The 20,277-nt window shown below is 36.8% G+C and overlaps 1 protein-coding gene across 1 annotated transcript; it reads left to right on the forward strand.

The window, feature by feature from the left end:
• TLR6 (toll like receptor 6) lies at positions 1-19,968 on the forward strand. The gene is made up of 2 exons (XM_043553434.1): positions 1-125; positions 17,025-19,968. Exon 2 carries the CDS (start codon positions 17,093-17,095, stop codon positions 19,505-19,507), a length of 2,415 nt encoding a protein of 804 aa, XP_043409369.1. The 5' UTR covers positions 1-125; positions 17,025-17,092; the 3' UTR covers positions 19,508-19,968.
• The last annotated feature ends 309 nt before the right edge of the window (positions 19,969-20,277 follow it).

The following is a 20,277-nucleotide window of genomic DNA, read 5'->3' on the forward strand; positions in this document are numbered from 1 at the left end:
GATGGCAGAAAACGGTTTCTATGGTCCTGCTCTACTTCCACGAAGGACACGCAGTTTGTCAAGCACTTTTATCTTCCTGATCACTTAGAAGTTACTTTCTCTTCTTCTGAGAAGGAAACACGTCGGTAAGTAAAAAGGCTTTTATGGCTTTTTCAAATTGTGGAATAATTACTTCATATATGCAGGAAAATATCAACAATTACATAGGAAACAGGTACTAAAAAATGTTTCTTTGAAATATTTGCAAGATGATTTTAGGTGTCTTTTTAAAAATGTTGTGAACGTCCTTGGGATTCACAAGGCGGATAAAAAGTGGGGGGTCTTTTTATGACTGTCTTGAAAAGGTATAAAAGTCACTAGCACTGCAGCCATAGTTCAGGGCAAAACAGGATGTTGGTTCTGTTTTCGTCTACATTTCTCATCACCTCTCTCCAGTTGGTCTCTTTCAGCAACATGCGCAGCAGTTTCTGCCACTCCGCAACTTATGTATTTTTGTAGTAGGCACGGGCATTTGATCTTCCCTGCACATGGTACTGTATTTGTTCCTTGGTCTCTGTCACTAATGTAGAAGTATTTTGAAAGCAGTGCTGTTCATAGTTCTATCCCTGGCTCCTGCCGTCTGGCATAGTGCTGACACGTAGTGCCCTCTGAATAAACATTTATTAAATGGAGGAAGTGGCAGGGACGGGTCTAGCCCTGATTTCTTCCAGGTCTCTTATCTAAACGTTGACAAATAAAGCAGTGTCTTTCTTGCTTATTTGCTAACTTGACTACGGACTCACACTTAACCTCACTTAATATTTTTTCATCTTCTCTTTTTCATAGACTGAATTTTCATGGATCCTATCCACCACAGTTTCTTCCCCCTTGAAACAGGGCTTCTTCCATCTGTCTTTTTTTCTCCCTCTTTTTATTTGATGCATTAAAGAAAAAAAAAAAGTTTACCTTTTATCTCTCTTTACTTCCTTTTAAAACAAATGATGAACTCTCTGAACTTCTGCTCCCTTTTTCCCCCTCTCCTTTATTTTTCTTAAATAGAAAAGCTCCTGACTGGCTTGTTAAGTGTATACACGAGGAATCACTTGAGGATATAAATGCCCTTGGAGGAATATTTGTGTTTGGGGGGCAGGATGCTCACAGGGCAGCTGGTCAGCTTTCCGACAAGGTGGCTAAGTTTCAGTCCCCTGAACAGACACCGTGGAGGGACCTCTGGGTGGGTTCCCATCCACAGCGTCAACTATCTAGCATCGTGTGGAAGACATTCTCTGTATATGTCGATATCCCAAATAATACAAGCATGCTTCTTTAAATATAAAATATTTTTACATTAGCTATATTTGAGGTAAATCTTTTGAGTTAAAAACAGTTCAAAATTAAAAATTTTGCAAATATACACAAAAGTATAAGAAAGAAAATTAAATGTATCTATGATTCAGAGATGCAGAGATAATGACTATTAACATCTGATATATTTCTTCCCATCCTTTTTCCCTAGGCTTTGTGTATTTTGTCAGATTTTATCACATTTTACAAAATTAGATCCTCCTACATGTACAATTTTGTATTCTCTTATTCACTTAACATTATATTATTTATAATTTATATTTAAAATAAATAGAAATAGAAATTATACTTATATAACATATTGCTTCAAAAGTGCAATATTTGAGGGGCGCCTGGGTGGCGCAGTCGGTTAAGCGTCCGACTTCAGCCAGGTCACGATCTCGCGGTCCGTGAGTTCGAGCCCCGCGTCGGGCTCTGGGCTGATGGCTCAGAGCCTGGAGCCTGTTTCTGATTCTGTGTCTCCCTCTCTCTCTGCCCCTCCCCCATTCATGCTCTGTCTCTCTCTGTCCCAAAAATAAATAAACGTTGAAAAAAAAAAAAGTGCAATATTTGAGGCTGCATGCTATTCCATGTTATAGGTTTAATAATTGATGAAACTATTTTCTACAGTAGACATTATCATTTTTTTCAACTTCTCATCACGCCAAGAGCATTTTCATAGCAATGTTTTTAGGTGTATTTCTGATAATTCCTTTAGAAGAAAATTCTGAAAAGTGGGATTGCTAAATTAAGGGTAGGCATGTTTTTAAGGAACTTATGTATGTGACCAAATTGTCCTTCAGAAAGGTTGTACTAATTTTTCATTTCTGCCAGTAGTAAACAAGAGTTCTTATTTTAGTCCCACTTGCCAACACTGGCTGTTATATTTTTGAATATTTCAAATTTGGCAGGTAACAATAATAATACCTCTTTTTTTAATCTTGAAGAAATAAAAAATCCCATTTGATTCACTTTATCTTTTTACGGTTAAAAATCTTAAATTATAGACATCCTAACATTCCATCTGTAAGTGCTTCATTTTATATCTCTAAAAGGACATTTTCCTACGTGACCAAAGAACATTATAAAAAATTAACATTTATTATTTTTTTTAAATTTTTTTTTCAACGTTTTTAATTTATTTTTGGGACAGAGAGAGACAGAGCATGAACGGGGGAGGGGCAGAGAGAGAGGGAGACACAGAATCGGAAACAGGCTCCAGGCTCCGAGCCATCAGCCCAGAGCCGACGCGGGGCTCGAACTCACAGACCACGAGATCGTGACCTGGCTGAAGTCGGACGCTTAACCGACTGTGCCACCCAGGCGCCCCAACATTTATTATTTTTTAATAGAATCTAATACTGGGTTCATCTTAAAATCCTTTCTCCCCTTGTTACTCAAGTGCCTTCTTTGCTGGGTCTGTCTAAACTGATCATGATTCATCTAGATGTTATGTCCTATTTTGTTTTAATGTGCATTTTTAAAAATTGAAATATAGTTGATATGCAATGTTACATTAGTTTTAGGCATACAACATAGTGATTCAACAAGTCTAAATGTTATGCTATACTCACTATAAGTGTAGTTACCATCTGTCACCATAAAACCCTATTATAGTAACATTGACTATATTTCCTAAGCTGTACCTGTTATCACCTTGACTTATTCATTCCGTAACTATAAGACAATACCTCCCACTCCACTTCATCCATTTGCCCATCTCCCCACCCTCTCCTCTCCAGCAGCCACCAGTTTGTTCTCTGTATTTATGGGTCTGTTTTCTACTTTTTGTTTGTTTATTCATTTGTTTTGTTTTTTAAAGTCCACATATAAGTGAAATCATATGATATGTGTCTTTCTCTGTCTGACTTACTTCACTTAGCATTATAGATCCATTCATGTTGTTGCAAATGTCAAGTGATAATTATGGTTGAGTCACAATTCCATTATATAAATATACCACATCTTCTTTATCCATTCATCTATGGTTGGACACGTGAGTTGCTTTCATATCTTGGCTTTTATAAATAATGCTGCAATAAACATAGAGTGCATTTTTATTTTTTGTGAGATTGGGCATAATTCATATTATTAACTATTGATTTTGAAATTTTTGGTAAATGTTCTGAGCAAATAATGTGTTCTTCTTAATTTTGATTGTTGAAAATTAAAAAAATACAGGTAACAGCTAAAAGGAAAATAAAATTCCCTTATAATCCTACCATGTAGAGATGATTACTATTAATATCTTGATATGTATCTTAATTTTTCCACATATATCTACACGTATTTATTGCTACCTGTTTAAAAAATAAACTTTATGTCATTTACATAAAGATAGTAGCAATTTCTCATGGAATTAGATTTTCATTATTTTTAAAGGCCATGTAGTCATATTTAGTTAAATGGAGATAGTAATGATTTATTTGACAACCCACTATTTTTATTTTTATTTTATTTTATTTTTTTTTAATTTTTTTTCAACGTTTTTTTTATTTATTTTTTGGACAGAGAGAGACAGAGCATGAACGGGGGAGGGGCAGAGAGAGAGGGAGACACAGAATCGGAAACAGGCTCCAGGCTCCGAGCCATCAGCCCAGAGCCTGACGCGGTGCTCGAACTCACGGACCACGAGATCGTGACCTGGCTGAAGTCGGACGCTCAACCGACTGCGCCACCCAGGCGCCCCTACAACCCACTATTTTTAGACAGTTAGATTTCTTTTTCAAAAAATAATTTAGGGGCGCCTGGGTGGCTCAGTCGGTTAAGCGGCCGACTTCAGCTCAGGTCATGATCTCGCGGTCTGTGAGTTCGAGCCCCGCGTCGGGCTCTGTGCTGACCGCTCAGAGCCTGGAGCCTGTTTCAGATTCTGTGTCTCCCTCTCTCTGACCCTCCCCCGTTCATGCTCTGTCTCTCTCTGTCTCAAAAATAAATAAACGTTAAAAAAAAATTTTAAACTGGAGTCACTCCTCTAAAATCCTGCTGAAAAAAAAATAATTTATTTTGTACTGACTGCTTTATCATACTCTTTTACTGGTTTTAACAGTTTTTCCATTACTTCTCTTGGATTTTACACACTAACAATCATATAATCTAAAAAGAGTGATATTTTTATTTTTTGCATTCCTGTATTTCTGTCTCTCATTTCCCTTTCACCTTAATTGCAATGGCTAGAACTTCTAGAACAGTGTTAAATAACAGTGGGCATCTTTGACATTGAATGTAACAGAAATGCCTTTAAGTTAGATACTTAATATATTTTTCATCAGGTTTTCAAAGTATCTCTTCTTTTTTTTTTTTAATGTTATTTTTGAGAGAGAGAGAGAGACAGAGAGAGAGAGACAGAGACAGAGACAGAGTGTGAGTGGGGGCGGGGCAGAGAGCAAGGGAGACACCGAATCCCAAGCAGGTTCCAGGCTCTTAGCTGTCAGCACAGAGCCCTATATGGGCTCGAATTCACAAACCCCAAGATCATGACATGAGTCAAAGCTGGATGCTCAACTGACTGAGGCACCCAGGTACCGCCCTTTTTTTCTTTAAAAATTTTTTAAATGTTTATTTTTTAGAGAGAGAAACCTAGCGTGAGCAGGGGAGGGACAGAGAGAGAGGGAGACACAGAAACGAAAGCAGGCTCCAGGTTCTGAGCTGTCAGCACAGCCTGAGGCAGAGTTTGAACTCACAAACCCCAAGATCATGATCGGAGCTGAAGTCAGATGCTTAACCCACTGAGCCACCCAGGTGCCCCTCAACGTATCTTTTCAATATCTACTTTAATTAAAGTTGTATATTTGGTCAAGGATGAATGCTAAATTTAACAAGTAAATTTTTAACATCCATGGAGATGCTCATCTGTTCTTTTCCTTTTATCTATTGATGTGTTATTGTCATAGATTTGCTAATAATAAGCCATTCTTACAATATTAGAAACATATTAATTAATCATTATGTGCTATTCCTTCAGCACAGTGCTAGATGTGGGTTTCTTCACTCTAACTTCTCCCCACCCTCAAATGATTGGAGTTTGTCTCCTTCGTTGTATTTTCTTTTTTTTTATTAAAATTTTTTTTTAACGTTTATTTATTTTTGAGACAGAGCATGAGCGGGGGAGGGTCAGAGAGAGAGGGAGACACAGAATCCGAAACAGGCTCCAGGCTCTGAGCGGTCAGCACAGAGACCGACGTGGGGCTCGAACTCACGATCTGCGAGATCATGACCTGAGCCGAAGTCGGACGCTTAACCAACTGAGCCACCCAGGCGCCCCTCTTTTGTTGTATTTTCTAATAATTACTCTTAATTTTATAATATACATACTTAAACTTTTATTTTTCTTGAATTAACAGTTTGAATTAACTTGTCTCTATCTATAGATTCTCCTCAATTAGGCAAGGATCACAACATACTTGTAGTTCACTCTTTCCCTCTCCCCCACTGTCTACTAATTCTGTTGTAATTATTGGCAATTTTAGTTCCAGATCATTATTAAAATTTTTGTCATCAATACTTATTGGAATTTAGCAATAAACTTTCCTACTTTCTTTGCAAAATATTCGTTCTAGCATCCCTGTTATGGCCTTTTTGGGTATGGGCTGATGAAGTTATCAGCTTATTTTTCAGAGGATAGTCCATCCTCTGGTAATTCAGATGGTGGATCTGTCTTGCATGTCTTTTAGTATTTCTTTGATATATTCTGTCTCTTATGCTTCTTGTACTATGTTTTGGGGAAATTCCTCTTCTTGGTCTTCTCATTAATTCTCACATCAGCATTGCTACTCTACAATTCAACTCATTTAATGAGTCTTCTATTTCAATGATTAAGTTTTTAATTTCTATGATTCCTACTCCATTCTTTTTTAGAATTCTTCTCTCTCTCTTAGGATATCATTATCAATCAATCCTCAGTATCTGAGGATACCATTGATGGTTTCCTTGGGTGTTAACTTCTCTTGTATCTTGAGTTTGGTTACTTTCTATTATGGTGTTTGCTTTGTAAGTGCCATGCTTTTTGATTGTGCAACCCAAAATGTGGTTGAGGCTCCATATCAAACTGCTTCTTGATCTGTTTCACAGCCTATTTATCGGGAGGGTGGACCAAAGTAGTCTGTATTAATTTTATATTGCTGCTATAGCAAATTACTGCAAACTTAGTGGCTTAAAAAACACATTTATTATCTTACAGCTCTGTAAGTTAGTACTCCAACATAAGTCTTTTTGGGCGTATATAAAGGTGTTGACAAGATTACATTTCTTCTGGAGGCTCTAGAGGAGAATGCATTTACTTGCCTTTTTGAGCTTCTGAATGCTACCTGCATTTCTTGGGTCATGGTCCCTTCCTCATGGCAGCTCAAGTCCTTCTTATATCATATCACTCTGACCTCTTCTTCTGCCTCCCTCTTTAGTTTTTAAGGACCCTTGTGATTACATTGGTTCCACTTGAATAATCCAGGATAACCCTCTTATTTTAAGGTCAGCAGATTAATGCATTCAATTCCATTTTCAACTCAAATTCCCTTTTTCCATGTAATAGAATATTCACAAGTTCTGGGATGAAGAGTTGGACATCCTTTGGAAGTTAGTACTCTATCATAGTCCAATCTGCTTGTGGATCTCAGAGACTTTTCTTGGTTTCAGTTTCCCTAAAGACTTTTCTTTCTTTTCTTCCTGTGTGTGGGTATTTTTTCCACAATCATTCTGGGGATTTAGAGCAAGAGGAGAAGATTAGAGTATGTGCATATCACCTTGTTGACTCTCATACTTTCTAATGTTTGCAATTGAAAACGCAATGTTTTTGATGCAGAAAATGTTTAGGACATTTAAAAAAAAATGGTTTAAAAAGTTTATTGTGGGGTGCCTGGGTGGCTCAGTCAGTTAAATGTCTGACTTTTGGTTTTGGCTCAGGTCATGATCTCATCATTTGTGAGTTCTAGCCCCACACTGGGCTTTGTGCTGACAGTGTGTGGAGCCTGCTTGAGATTCTCTCTCTCCCTCTCTCTCTGCCCCTCCCCCACTCACTCTTGCTGCTTCTCTCTCAAAAATAATTAAATAAACTTTAAAAAAAAATTTATTTTACTTTTTTATTTTTTAGTTTTAAAATTTTTTTTTTCAACGTTTATTTATTTTTGGGACAGAGAGAGACAGAGCATGAACGGGGGAGGAGCAGAGAGAGAGGGAGACACAGAATCTGAAACAGGCTCCAGGCTCTGAGCCATCAGCCCAGAGCCCGACGCGGGGCTCGAACTCCCGGACCGCGAGATCGTGACCTGGCTGAAGTCGGTCGCTTAACCGACTGCGCCACCCAGGCGCCCCAAAAAGTTTTATTTTTTATCCAAAAATAAGACTTTGACAATTTCTGCTTTGGGGTATTTATTAAAAAATTTGACTTAAGAATCAATATTAGTAAATGCTCCATGAAACCTGGGGACTTAGATATATAATATACTTTTTTTTATAGAGTCTAAGTCTCTATTAAATCCTTTATTAATTATTTTATCCAAATCCTCCTATGATTGTCTTATGCTGTTTGATCTAATTGTAACCCAAATAAATGCACTAAATGTTTTCACTATCAATATCTCCTTGTGTTTTTAGCATTTTTACTTTGTAAATTTTGATGCAGTTATTCACTGTGTAGGTGTTCTTATCTGTTATATTTTCATTGTGGGCTATTGATTTTTACCAGCATGAAGTAGTAGCCTCTTTTATTCTCATTGCCCAATTCTCTGATAATTTGACCTAATGGAGTATTATATATACAAACTGTAATTTCTGATGATACGGCTCCCTAGTGTTCCTATCTTTAACCCCTTTACAAGTATTGTATGACTTGCACATCTCAGAATGTAATATGTACCCTCAAGTCCCTCCCTACTTCTTTTCCCCCCAGTTTTATTGAGATAATTAACATACAACACTATAAATTTAAGATCTGCAACATAATTGTGTGTATATGACCACCGCAAAATGGTCACCACAATAATGTTAGTTAACACATCCATCACCTCACATAATGATCTTTTATTTTTGGTTGTAAGAATCTACTCTATTAGCAACTCTCAAGTATATAGAGATCCCCAGAACTCATTCATCCTTATATCTGGAAGTTTTTAACCTTTGACCAACATCTCCTCATTTCCCCTGTCCCCCAGACCTTGGCAACCCCTTCCCTTTCTACTCTCTGTTTGGCTTTTTTAGATTCTACATATGAGTGAGATCATACAGTATTTATTTTCTCTGACTTTATTTCCCTTGGCCTAATGCCCTTAAGGTCCACCCATGTTGTCAAAAATGGCAGAATATCTTTCTTTTAATGACTAAATAATATTCCATTATATCTATTTCTATCTCTCTCTAAATATCTCACATTTTCTTTACCTATTTATCTGTCAGTGGATGCCTATGTTGTTTGCATGCCTTGGCTATTGTGAACGATGCTGCAATGAGTATGGGGATGCATGATTTTCAAGACAGTGATTTCATTGCTTTCAGATATATGCCCAGAAATGGGATTGCTGGATCAGATGGCAATTCTATTTTTAATGTTTTGAGGAAAAAATGAAACGTTAAAATGGAAACTCCTTACTGTTTTCCACAATAGCTATACCAATTTACATTCCCACCAATGGTGCACAAGGGTTCCCTTTTCTCAACATCTTTGTCAACACAGGTTACCTTTTGTCTTTTTGATAATGTCCATTCAAACAAGTGTGAGGTGATAGTTCATTGTGGTTTTGATTTTCATTTTCCTGCTGATAGTGACAATGAGCATCTTCTGATATGCCAGTTGGCTATTTGTATGTCTTCTTTAGAAAAATCTCTACTCAGGTCTTCTGTCCATTTTTTAATAAAATTATTTTAAAAATTTTATTATTACTATTATTATTATTAGCTATTGAGCTGTATGAGTTACTTATATATTTTGGATATTAATCCCTTATCATATATTTGTTTATTTTTGTTTTTGTTTCCTATAAAACATAGGCAGATGGTGTCAGATCCCAAAAATTATTGCCAAGACCAATGTAAGGAAGATTTCCCTCCATGTTTTCTTTTGGAAGTTTTATGATTTCAGGTCTTGTAGTTAAGTCTTTAATCCATTTGGAGTAACTTTTTTTGTAAATGGGGTAAGATAGGAGTCCACTTCTTTTACATGTGCATATATCCAGTTTTCCCAACACTATTCACTGAAGAGACTACACTTTCCTTATCAAGTATTTTTAACTCTCTTGCCAAATATTAGTTGACTGTGTATGCATGGGTTTATTTCTAGACTCTTGATTCTGTTCCATACTATTTGTCTGTTTTTATGCTAATAACATACAATACCATACTGTTTTGATTAGGACAGCTTTGTACTATAGTTTGAAATCAGGAAGTGTAATGCCTCTAGCTTTATTCTGTCTTAGGGCTGCTCTGGATGGTTGGAGTCTTTTGTAATTTCATACGAATTTTAGAATTCTTTTTTCTGATTTTGTTAAAAATGCCATTGGAAATTTAAGAGATTGCACTGAGTCTGTAGATGACTTTGGGTAATGTGGACATTTTAACAATTTAACAATTTGAAGAATTTACTAATTCTGATCCATGAATATGGGTATCTTTTTATTTATTTGTGTCTTCTTCAACTTCTTTCATCAAAGTCTTACAATTTTCAGTATACGGGTCTTTCACCTCCTTGGTTAAAATTATTCCTAGGTATTTTATTCTTTTTGATGCATTTGTAAATGGGATTGTTTTATTTCTTTCTTTTTCAAATAGTTTGTTCATGAATAGATATGCAACCGTTTGTAAGTTGGTTTTGTATCCTGCAACTTTACTGAATTTAATAGTTCTTGGAGTTTTTTTTTTTTTTTATGAAGTCTTTCAGACTCTCTAAATGAAAGATCATACATCTGCAAACAGAGATATGCGAACAGAAAGAGGAATAAAATTCTTTCCCACCCTTTGTCAGGAAGTCTATTTTCCTGAGACAAAGGTAGAGTATACCATGTTTTCCTTAATATATTCCTGATACCTCTCATGAGTGTAGATGCTTTTGGATCCCTCCATTAATTTTCTACCCTTCTTTGTTTTTGGTGGCAAGGTGAGTTTTAAAAGTTTCTGTGTTTTCATGGCTGTTTTGCTGGCAATTGGGAGAGGTTCTACAAGAGAAGAAGTGAGGGACTTTTAACCATATGCCATTTTGAAATGAAATTCTCCAACCCAGAAGAGTTTTACTTTTTTCAAAGACTGGTTAATTGAAACACTACTTATCTCTTAACTATTTTACTATTTCCAATATACCCTTAGATGATGAACAGTGGATCCTTTTGTTAATAAAACTGAGCAACAAGTAGTCAAAAATCTGCTTTCAATTATTCCTGCTACACAAGGTCCTACTTAAGAAATGTTGTTGTCTGCTCTTGTCTCCTGGGAGCTTCTAGATATTTACTTGTGCAGATCACCTCCTGAATGGGGTAGAGTGAAACTCACATTCCAACCGTTTGTACCAGTTCCAAGTATGGGGTCTGTGGGTTCATGCACCAGCCTCCACCCTTCAGACAGTAATCTTTCCTCATTCACTTAGCATCAGTGTCATGAATATCATTGTCTGTAATTTGTCATAGTACAGTGAAACTTTCTGGGCTCTGGAAAAGCTGTTATCTCTTATATACAGCAGCTCCAAATTTACATGCTTTCTGACTTCTTCATTGTACTTTTTAATATCTCTCTATCTTTTCCTGTTTTTTCAGTGTGTCAGCTGTAGGAACTTGATGTATTCAGATTATCATGTCTCTCTCAATTTGTTGCTTTCGGTCTGATATGAGTTGGAAAAAACACATATCCATTTTTATGGGAATTGTGTCAATGAATGAGATCCTATGACTAAAAAAAAAAAAATTCCTGTGTCCACAAAGAGTAGAGTATATGTTATCTTGTCTACCTTTTCCCGGTTTGTAAGAATACTTCTAACGTCTACCTGTAGGTGGTTCCTAGGCAGGTGTGGTTGTGGGCGCTCCAGTGTATGTGCAGGATGCTGCCCAGGGGCCATCCCAGCTGCCATTGCTGCTTTTAGGATACTGCAGTTGGAGTTAGGCAGCTGTGGAGCCCCAACTGTCCTGCTAGCTTGTGTTCCCTGCAGGAGCTCATAAATTATTTTCCACGCAGATCAGAGCTGGAATGGTATAGACTCATGAGTGTATTTCTTAGTTTCTGAGACCAGCTTCTTGCTTGCCCTTTTGCACAATTATATCCCCACCCCTTTGTCTCAGTCACAAGCGTGGGATCTGTGGGCTGGTGTGCCTGCTTCCACCCCTTCACCAGTCATGAATGCCCAGTTTGGACTACATTAATCATATCTTTTTAACAGTGGTATCACCTGTGCCAGCCCAGCCACAACTGGTTTTGGTGAGGTGCAAGTCATGGAGGTGGAGGGAGTAGGTGGTTCTTCCTTGTGACACAAACTTGGCCTTATTCTAATCTTCACCCTCACAAAAGGACTTATCCTGTCATGTGCCACAGAGATTTAGCCATCAAGCCACAGGTAGATTGGCTTTCCAACTTGCCACCCACCTTCCTCTCTGTTCCTTTTATCTCATGTTGCCCTGGCCAAACTGGGTTGAGGATCTGAAAGTCTGGCCAGTGGTGGGCATGGCTTCACAATGACCATGATGAGTTTTTCTCAGGCTCACCTAGTCATTCAGACTCACAGCCCCAATAGGCCACACTTGGTCCATTTTTCTCAGAAAGATATAGGAGAGGAAATACAACACAGGCTTCGTACTTTCGTACTTCTAGTTCATACACGGTCCTTTTAGCATGGATGCTGTTTACCATTCAAGAGTCATTTTACCCAAAAGTAATGTTTTTGGTAACACAGTGGACATTTTACATGTGTCAGATTTTCAGAAAAGAGCTAGAAAGTTAATCCTATCTAAGATTAGTCACTAGAGAAAGAGATAAATGGGTTTGTTAACCCTTCACCCATGAGCAGTCACGGGTTGTAGCAGATGGCAGAGTTATGGCCAAATTGAATACTGGTGTAGACTCTTGAGAATGTCTTGTAGTTTCTGGCAATAGCTCCTTGATTGCCCTTTTGTACAATTTTAGATTCTCAAAAGGAGTGATATAATATTTTGGAGGGATAAAAGGACTGCCCTTTAAAAGAGAATAAAGTATTCTCTGAGTCCAAAGAAAAGAGACCATAGTCACATAGTTAACTTCTAAGACAGTTGATTTAAGCTTTTGTCTAGTAAGCCAATGCCCATGTTTCTTCAGAAACCATTTATATTAACTTCTTCTCCTTTTTTATCCAATTTTTAAAATCCTTTGTGATTTTATTTTTGTGTTCGGTGTAAGAAGTGGTCCAGTTTTCCCAACACCATTTGCTGAATAGACTGTCTTCTCCTCATTGTATATTCCTGCCTCCTTTATTGTAAATGAATGGGCCATGTAAATGTGGGTTTATTTCTGGGCTCTCTATTCTGCTCTATTGATCTGTGTGTCTATTTTTGTGCCAGTATCGTTTTGGGTTTTTTTGTTTTCTTTCTTTCTTTCTTTCTTTCTTTCTTTCTTTCTACTACTAAAGCTTTGCAGTGTATTTTGAAATCTAACACTGTGATACCTCTGCTTTGTTCTTCTTTCTCAAGATTTCTTTGGCTATTCAGGGTCTTTTGTTGTTCCATACAAATTTTCATATTATTTGTTCTAGTTCTATGAAAAATGATGTTGGCATATTGCACTAAATCTGTAGATTGCCTTGGGTAGTATGGACATTTTAACAATATTGATTCTTCCAATCCATAAGCATGGAATATCTTTTAATTTTTTTGTGTCATCTTCACTTTCTTTCATCAGTGTTTTATAGTTTTTAGAGTGCAGACCTTTTACCTTCTTGATTAAGGTTATTCCTAGGTATTTTATTATTTTTGGTACAATTATAAATGGTATTGTTATTCTTAATTTCCAATTGTACAGCATAGAAGAAATGGATAAAATCCATTTGTAATAACCTACTGAAACAGAATCAGGAAGAAGAAAATGTGAATAGACTGATTGCTAGCAATAAAATTGGATCAGTAATCAAAAAACTCCCAACAAACAAAAGTTCAGGACCAGATGGCTTCACAGATGAATTCTAGCAAACTTTAAAGAAAAGTTAATATCTAGTCTTCTCAAACTATTCCAAAAATAGAAGAGGAAGAAAAGTTTCAAAATTGATTCTATGAGACCAATGTTACCCTGTTATCAAAACCAGATAAAGACACTAAAAAAAGAAGAACTACAACCCAATATCTCTGATGAACATAGATACAAAAGTCCTCAACAGAATATTAGCAAACTGAATCCAATAATACACTGAAAAAAAATCATTGACCACTATCAAATGGGATTTATTCCAGGGATTAAGTGTGGTTCAGTATTTGCAAATCAATCAGTGTGATACATCACATCAACAAGAGAAAGGATAAAACCATAGGATCATCTTAATAGATGCAGAAAAAGCATATGACAAAGTATAACATCAATTTATGATGAAAACTGTCATCAAAGTGGGTTTACAGAGAAAATACCTCAACCTAATAAAGGCCTTATATGAAAAACCCACAGCTAACATCATACTCAATGGTGAAAAACTGAGACCTTTTCCTCTAAGATCAGGAACAAGTCAAGGATGTCCACTCTCACCACTTTTATTCAACATGGTACTGGAAGTCCTAGCCACAGCAATCAGACAAGAAAAAGAAATAAAAGGAATCCAAATTGGCAAGGAAGAAGTACAATTTTCACTACTTGCACATGACATGGTACTATATATAGAAAACCCTAAAGAGTCCAACCAAAAATTACTAGAATTGATAAATGAATTCAGTAAAGTCACAGGATACAAAATTAGTATACAGAAATTTTGATGCATTTCTATATACTTCTCTGTTTAAATTAATGGACTCTATTTTTTTAGAGCAGTTTTAGTTTTACAGAAAAATTGAGTAAATAGTTCAGAAAGTTCTCATGTACCCCTTCTCCACTAGACAGTTTTTCCTATTACAACATTTTGCATTAGTGTGGTATATTATATAATAGATATATTAGTATTAACTAAAGTCCATAATTTACATTTGGATTCAGCCTTTGTGTTATATAGTTCTGTGGGCTTTGAAAAATGCATAAGGTCATATATCCACAATTATAATATCATATGGAAGGAACAGTTTTACTGTACTAAAAATCCTCTGTGCCCTGGTTATTCATCCCTCCCTCTCCAAAACCCTAAAAACCACTGATCTTTTTATCTTTAGTTTTGCCTTTTTACGAATGTCATAGAGTTGGAATTATACAGCATGTAGCCTTTTCAGATTTGTTTCTTTTACTTAGAAATATGCCTTCTGGTTCTTCTATGACTCTTTGTGGCTTGATCACTTATTTCTTTTCAGGACTGAATAACATCCCATTGTTTGGATATACCACAGTTTGTTTACCTTTCAACCCACTGAAGGACATCTTGTTGCTTTCAGTTTTGGGGAGTTATGAATAAAGCTGCTGCAAACATCTACATGCAAGCTTTTTTTGTGGACTAGATTTTCAGTTCATTTGGGTAAATACCTAGGATTGTAATTGCCAGAGAATATGGTAAGAGTGCACCTAAGAAACTGTCAGACTGTCTTCCAAAATGTCTGTACCATTTTGAATTCCCACCAAAAATGAATGAGAATCACTGTTGTTCCATACCCTTACCAATATTTGGTGTTGTTTCAGGATTTTGGCCATTTTAATGGGTGTGTAATGGTATCTCATTGTTTTAATTTGCAATTCTCTGGTGACACATGATATTGAGTATCTTTTCATATGCTTATTTGCTATTTGGTGAGGTCTCTGTTCAGATCTTTTCCCCATTTTTAAATTGTGTTATTTTCTTATTGCTGAATTGAAGAGTTCATTGTATATTTTGGACACAAGTGCTTTATCAGATATGTGTTGTGTAAATATTTTCTCCAGCCAGTGGCTTGTTTTTTCATTGCCTGAATTGTGTCTTTTGCAAAGTAGAAAAATTTAATTTTAATGAAGTCCAATTTAACAATGTTTTCTTTGATGGATTGTGCTTTTGATGTTGTGTCTAAAAGGTCATCTCCAAACCCAAGGTCACCTAAATTTTCACCTATATTATCCCCTAGAAGTTTTCTAGTTTTATGTTTTACATTTAGGTTTATGATCCATTTATGGCTAATTTTGGTCAAAATTGTGATACCTGTGTCTAGATCCTCTCTCTTTTTTTTTTTTTGCATATGGATGTCTAGTAGTTCTAGCACCATTTGTTGAAAAGACTATCTTTTCTTTACTGAATTGCCTTTGCTTCTTTGTCAAAGACCAGTTGGCTATATTTGTGTAGGCCTATTTCTGAGTTATTCATTTTGGTCCATTGATCTGTTCATTCTTTCACCAGTATCATACTGTCTTGATTACTGTAGCTTTATAGGAAGTCTTGAAGTTGGGTAATGTCACGTCTCAGTTTCCTTTTTTTTTTTTTGTTTATTTTATATTTGAGAGAGATAGAGCATGAGCCAGGGAAGAACAGAGTGAGAGAGAGAGAGAGGCACAGAATCCAAAGCAGGTTCCAGGCTCTGAGCTGTCAGCACAGAGCCCAATACGGGTCTCGAACTCGAACTGTGAGGTCATGACCTGAGCTGAGGTTGGATGCTTAACTGATTGAGCCATCCAGATGCCCCAGGTAGTGTTAGTTCTCTAATTTTGTTCTTTTCCTTTTTCTCCTATAAATGGGTAATAGTTTATAATTTATTTGCATGCCTCTGTTGTTTAAAGTAGGCATTTTGAATATTATAATGTGGTAACTCAGGTTCTCCTGTCTCCCAGGGTTTGCTGTTGCTGATTGTCTTGGGAGTACTGTTGGCTGTTTGTTTAGTGACTGCTCTAAACTATTTTGTAAAGACTATATTCTTTGTTATGTGTGGCCATTGTATTCTTGACACACTTGATTCACTTAGTGGCCAGCTAGTGCTTTGATAGAGATTTTCTTAAATATCTAGAGATAAAATGAAACAAAACTTTGGATTTTTGTAGATTGGTTCTGTGTGGAAATATTTCCTGGATGTTTATCCAGGCTGTTTACAACTCTGCCCTAGCTTTCACTTTCGGCTTTCACAGAGCCAAAGGTCAACCAAAGGTGTAAGTTTAGGATTTTCTTAGCTCTTTTCTGAACATGCATCCAGCCCTAGACATGGGTGGCTTTCTAGATTTCCTGGTTCACATGGAGATTTCCAAAGACTCTTATCTACCACGTATCTCTTTTGTGAGCTTCTTCCTTCCCTGGCTTTTTGATGTGTGTGCTGTTTGTCACATTTGCTATTCCTTGTTCCAGTGCCTGTGGCTAGTATATTTGCCTATAAAGATTTTCAGTAAACATTACCCAGGAGGTTTCTCCATCCCCGAGAAAGTTCTGAAAAGGGTGAAACAAAGCCAAGCCCCTGAGTGCGTCCCTCAGAGAATGCCTAGACAGGTTAAAACACAGAAGCACAATTTTTTGATGATAAGGTCTGTATTGCCTCCCCTGGTACCAGCAAGCTGCATAACTGGAGAATATATCACATTTAATTATGCAAACAGAAATGACTCTGATAGTGAATGAAAAGATCACTGGGATTTTGTGTTAGGAAGTAGAGGTCTGAGAGCAATCATCCAATATTTATATGTCTTAATGTATATTGTATTTCTAGAATTTGGACACATATCAAGATGCCCTGAAGAACAGCACAACCCTTTGGGGAATAGCCTTTTAAACATCATGACCAAAGACAAAGAATCTATCACCAGAAGCTTTTGCTTTGTGTACATTTTGACCTTAATAGTTGGAACCATAATCCAGTTCTCTGATGAAAGTGAATTTGCAGTAGACATGTCGAAAATGAAACTTACGCATGTTCCAAAAGACCTGTCACCAAAAACCAAAGTCTTAGATATATCTCAAAACTACATATCTAAGCTTCACATCTCTGACATTAGCTATCTCTTAGGGCTGGAAGTTTTGATACTTTCCTATAATAGACTCCAGTGCCTCGATTTTAGCATTTTCAAGTTCAACCAGGGTTTGGAATATTTGGATTTATCTCACAATCAGTTGCAGAAGACCTCTTGCCACCTTATCAGGAGTCTCAAGCATTTAGACCTCTCATTCAATGACTTTGATGTCCTGCCCATCTGTAAGGAATTTGGCAACTTGACGCAACTGAATTTCTTAGGATTAAGTGGTACAAGGTTACGACAATTAGATCTGCTACCAATTGCTCATTTGCATCTAAGTCACATCCTTCTGGATTTAGAGGGTTATTACGCAAAAGAAAGTGAAACAGAAAGTCTTCAAATTCTGAATACAAAAACACTTCACCTTGTTTTTCACCCAAATCAGTTATTCTCTGTCCAAGTGAACATATCAGTTAACAGTTTAAGGTGCTTACAACTGACTAATATTAAATTGAATAACGACAACTGTCAAATTCTAATTAAATTTTTATCAGAACTCATTAGAGGCCCAACTTTACTGAATTTTACTCTCAAACATGTGGAAACAACTTGGAAATGCCTGGTTAGAGTTTTTCAATTTCTTTGGCCCAAACCTGTAGAATATCTCAATATTTACAATTTAATAATAGTTGAAAGCATTGATGAAGAAGATTTTACTTATTCTAAAACAGCACTGAAAGCATTGAAAATAGAGCATGTTACAAACAGAGTTTTTATTTATTCACAGACGGTGTTATATACATTTTTTTCTGAGATGAACATTATGATGTTAACCCTATCAGATACACCTTTTATACACATGCTTTGTCCTCAGACATCAAGCACATTTAAATTTTTGAACTTTACCCAGAATGTTTTCACAGACAGTGTATTTCAAAAGTGTTCCAAACTAGTTAGATTGGAAACCCTTATCTTACGAAAGAATAAATTAAAAGGCCTTTACAATATAGGTCTCATGACTAAGCATATGACATCTTTGGAAATATTGGATGTTAGTTGGAATTCTTTGGAATATGATAGACATGATGGAAATTGCACTTGGGGTGGGAGTATAGTGGTGTTAAATTTGTCTTCAAATATACTTACTGACTCTGTTTTCAGATGTTTACCTCCTAAGGTCAAGGTACTTGATCTTTATGATAACCGAATACGGAGCATTCCTAAACTAATCATGAAACTAGAAGCTTTGCAAGAACTCAATGTTGCCTGCAATTCCTTAGCCCACCTTCCTGACTGTGGAGCTTTTAGCAGCCTTTCTGTACTGATCATTGACCATAATTCAATTTCCAACCCATCAGCTGATTTCTTCCACAGCTGCCAGAAGATTAGGTCCATAAGAGCAGGAAACAATCCATTCCAATGCACCTGTGAGCTAAGAGAATTTATCCAGAATATAGGCCAAGTATCAAGTGAAGTGGTAGAGGGTTGGCCTGATTCTTATAAGTGTGACTATCCAGAAAGCTATAAAGGAACCCCACTAAAGGACTTTCATGTGTCTCAGTTATCCTGCAACACAGCTCTGCTGCTTGTCACCATTGGGGTCACTGTGCTGGTGTTGACTGTTACTGTGACCGTCCTCTGTATGTACTTTGATCTGCCCTGGTATCTCAGGATGGTGTGTCAGTGGACCCAGACCCGGCACAGGGCAAGGAACCTACCCTTAGAAGAACTCCAAAGAACCCTTCAGTTCCACGCTTTTATTTCATACAGTGAACACGATTCTGCCTGGGTGAAGAATGAACTGGTACCTTACCTAGAAAAAGAAGACCTAAGGATTTGTCTCCATGAGAGAAACTTTGTTCCTGGCAAGAGCATTGTGGAAAATATCATCAACTGCATTGAGAAAAGTTACAAGTCCATCTTTGTTTTGTCTCCCAACTTTGTTCAGAGTGAGTGGTGTCATTATGAACTCTACTTTGCTCATCACAATCTCTTTCATGAAGGATCTAATAATTTAATCCTGATCTTGCTGGAACCCATTCCACAGAACTGCATTCCCAGCAAGTATCACAAGCTGAAGGCTCTCATGACACAGCGGACTTACTTGGAATGGCCCAAGGAGAAGAGCAAACATGGACTTTTTTGGGCTAATATTAGAGCTGCTTTTAACATGAAGTTGACATTAATTGCTGAAAACAATAATGCAGAAACTTATAAAAAGTCAGGAAATTCAATTTAAGAAACCATCATTAACTTGGATTCTGACGAACATGATGATTTTAAGTTTCTGTCTAGATGATACCTCTATTATATCTACACATTCTGGAAGACTAAATGAAAACTAGGTTTTAACGAAGCTGAGGACCAAGGCTGGAGGCTGAGGTGGTGCTCAAACTTGCCTATTACAGGTAGCTCAGTCTCTTCTGGTTCAACCATTCAGTTTTGAGTGGAAACACACAAGTAAATGGTCATTCAAGGACCTTTCCTCTCCCTTCTCCTTTCCCAAAGAGAGTCTGTGTGAGCAGGAGTTTATGGGACTTTATGGCAGCAAGGAAAGTCAAACTCAGAAGTGTACCCAATGGCCCTTGGAGTGTCCTATGGAGCCTCATTGAACTCTGGGTGAGCTTTGTCATCCTGTTCAACTTTGGAGCTTGGGAAAAAATTAGACCATTTATGGAAAATAAAGAATTTTTGTTCACATCTCAGGAAATTATTAAATTTCTGACACTGTCACACAAATATGCAATTAACCAGTGGGGACTCATGACATAATAATTTACATATATAAAGGAAAATACAGTTGCCCCTTGAACAACATGGGTTTGAACTACATGGATCTGTTTGTAGTTCTTTTTTTTTTTTAATGGACTTTTTACAGTACAGTACTATAATTATATTTTCTCTTCCTTGTGACTTTCTTTTTTTTTGTTTTTTTTAATTTTTTTTTTCTACGTTTATTTATTTTTGGGACAGAGAGAGACAGAGCATGAACGGGGGAGGGGCAGAGAG

The sequence above is a fragment of the Prionailurus bengalensis genome, chromosome B1, assembly GCF_016509475.1.
Source record: "Prionailurus bengalensis isolate Pbe53 chromosome B1, Fcat_Pben_1.1_paternal_pri, whole genome shotgun sequence".
Taxonomy (NCBI): domain Eukaryota; kingdom Metazoa; phylum Chordata; class Mammalia; order Carnivora; family Felidae; genus Prionailurus; species Prionailurus bengalensis.

Bases quoted from the DNA above. Each gene is read 5' to 3' on its own strand.
- TLR6 (XM_043553434.1), top strand. From the start codon at position 17,093: ATGACCAAAGACAAAGAATCTATCACCAGAAGCTTTTGCTTTGTGTAC.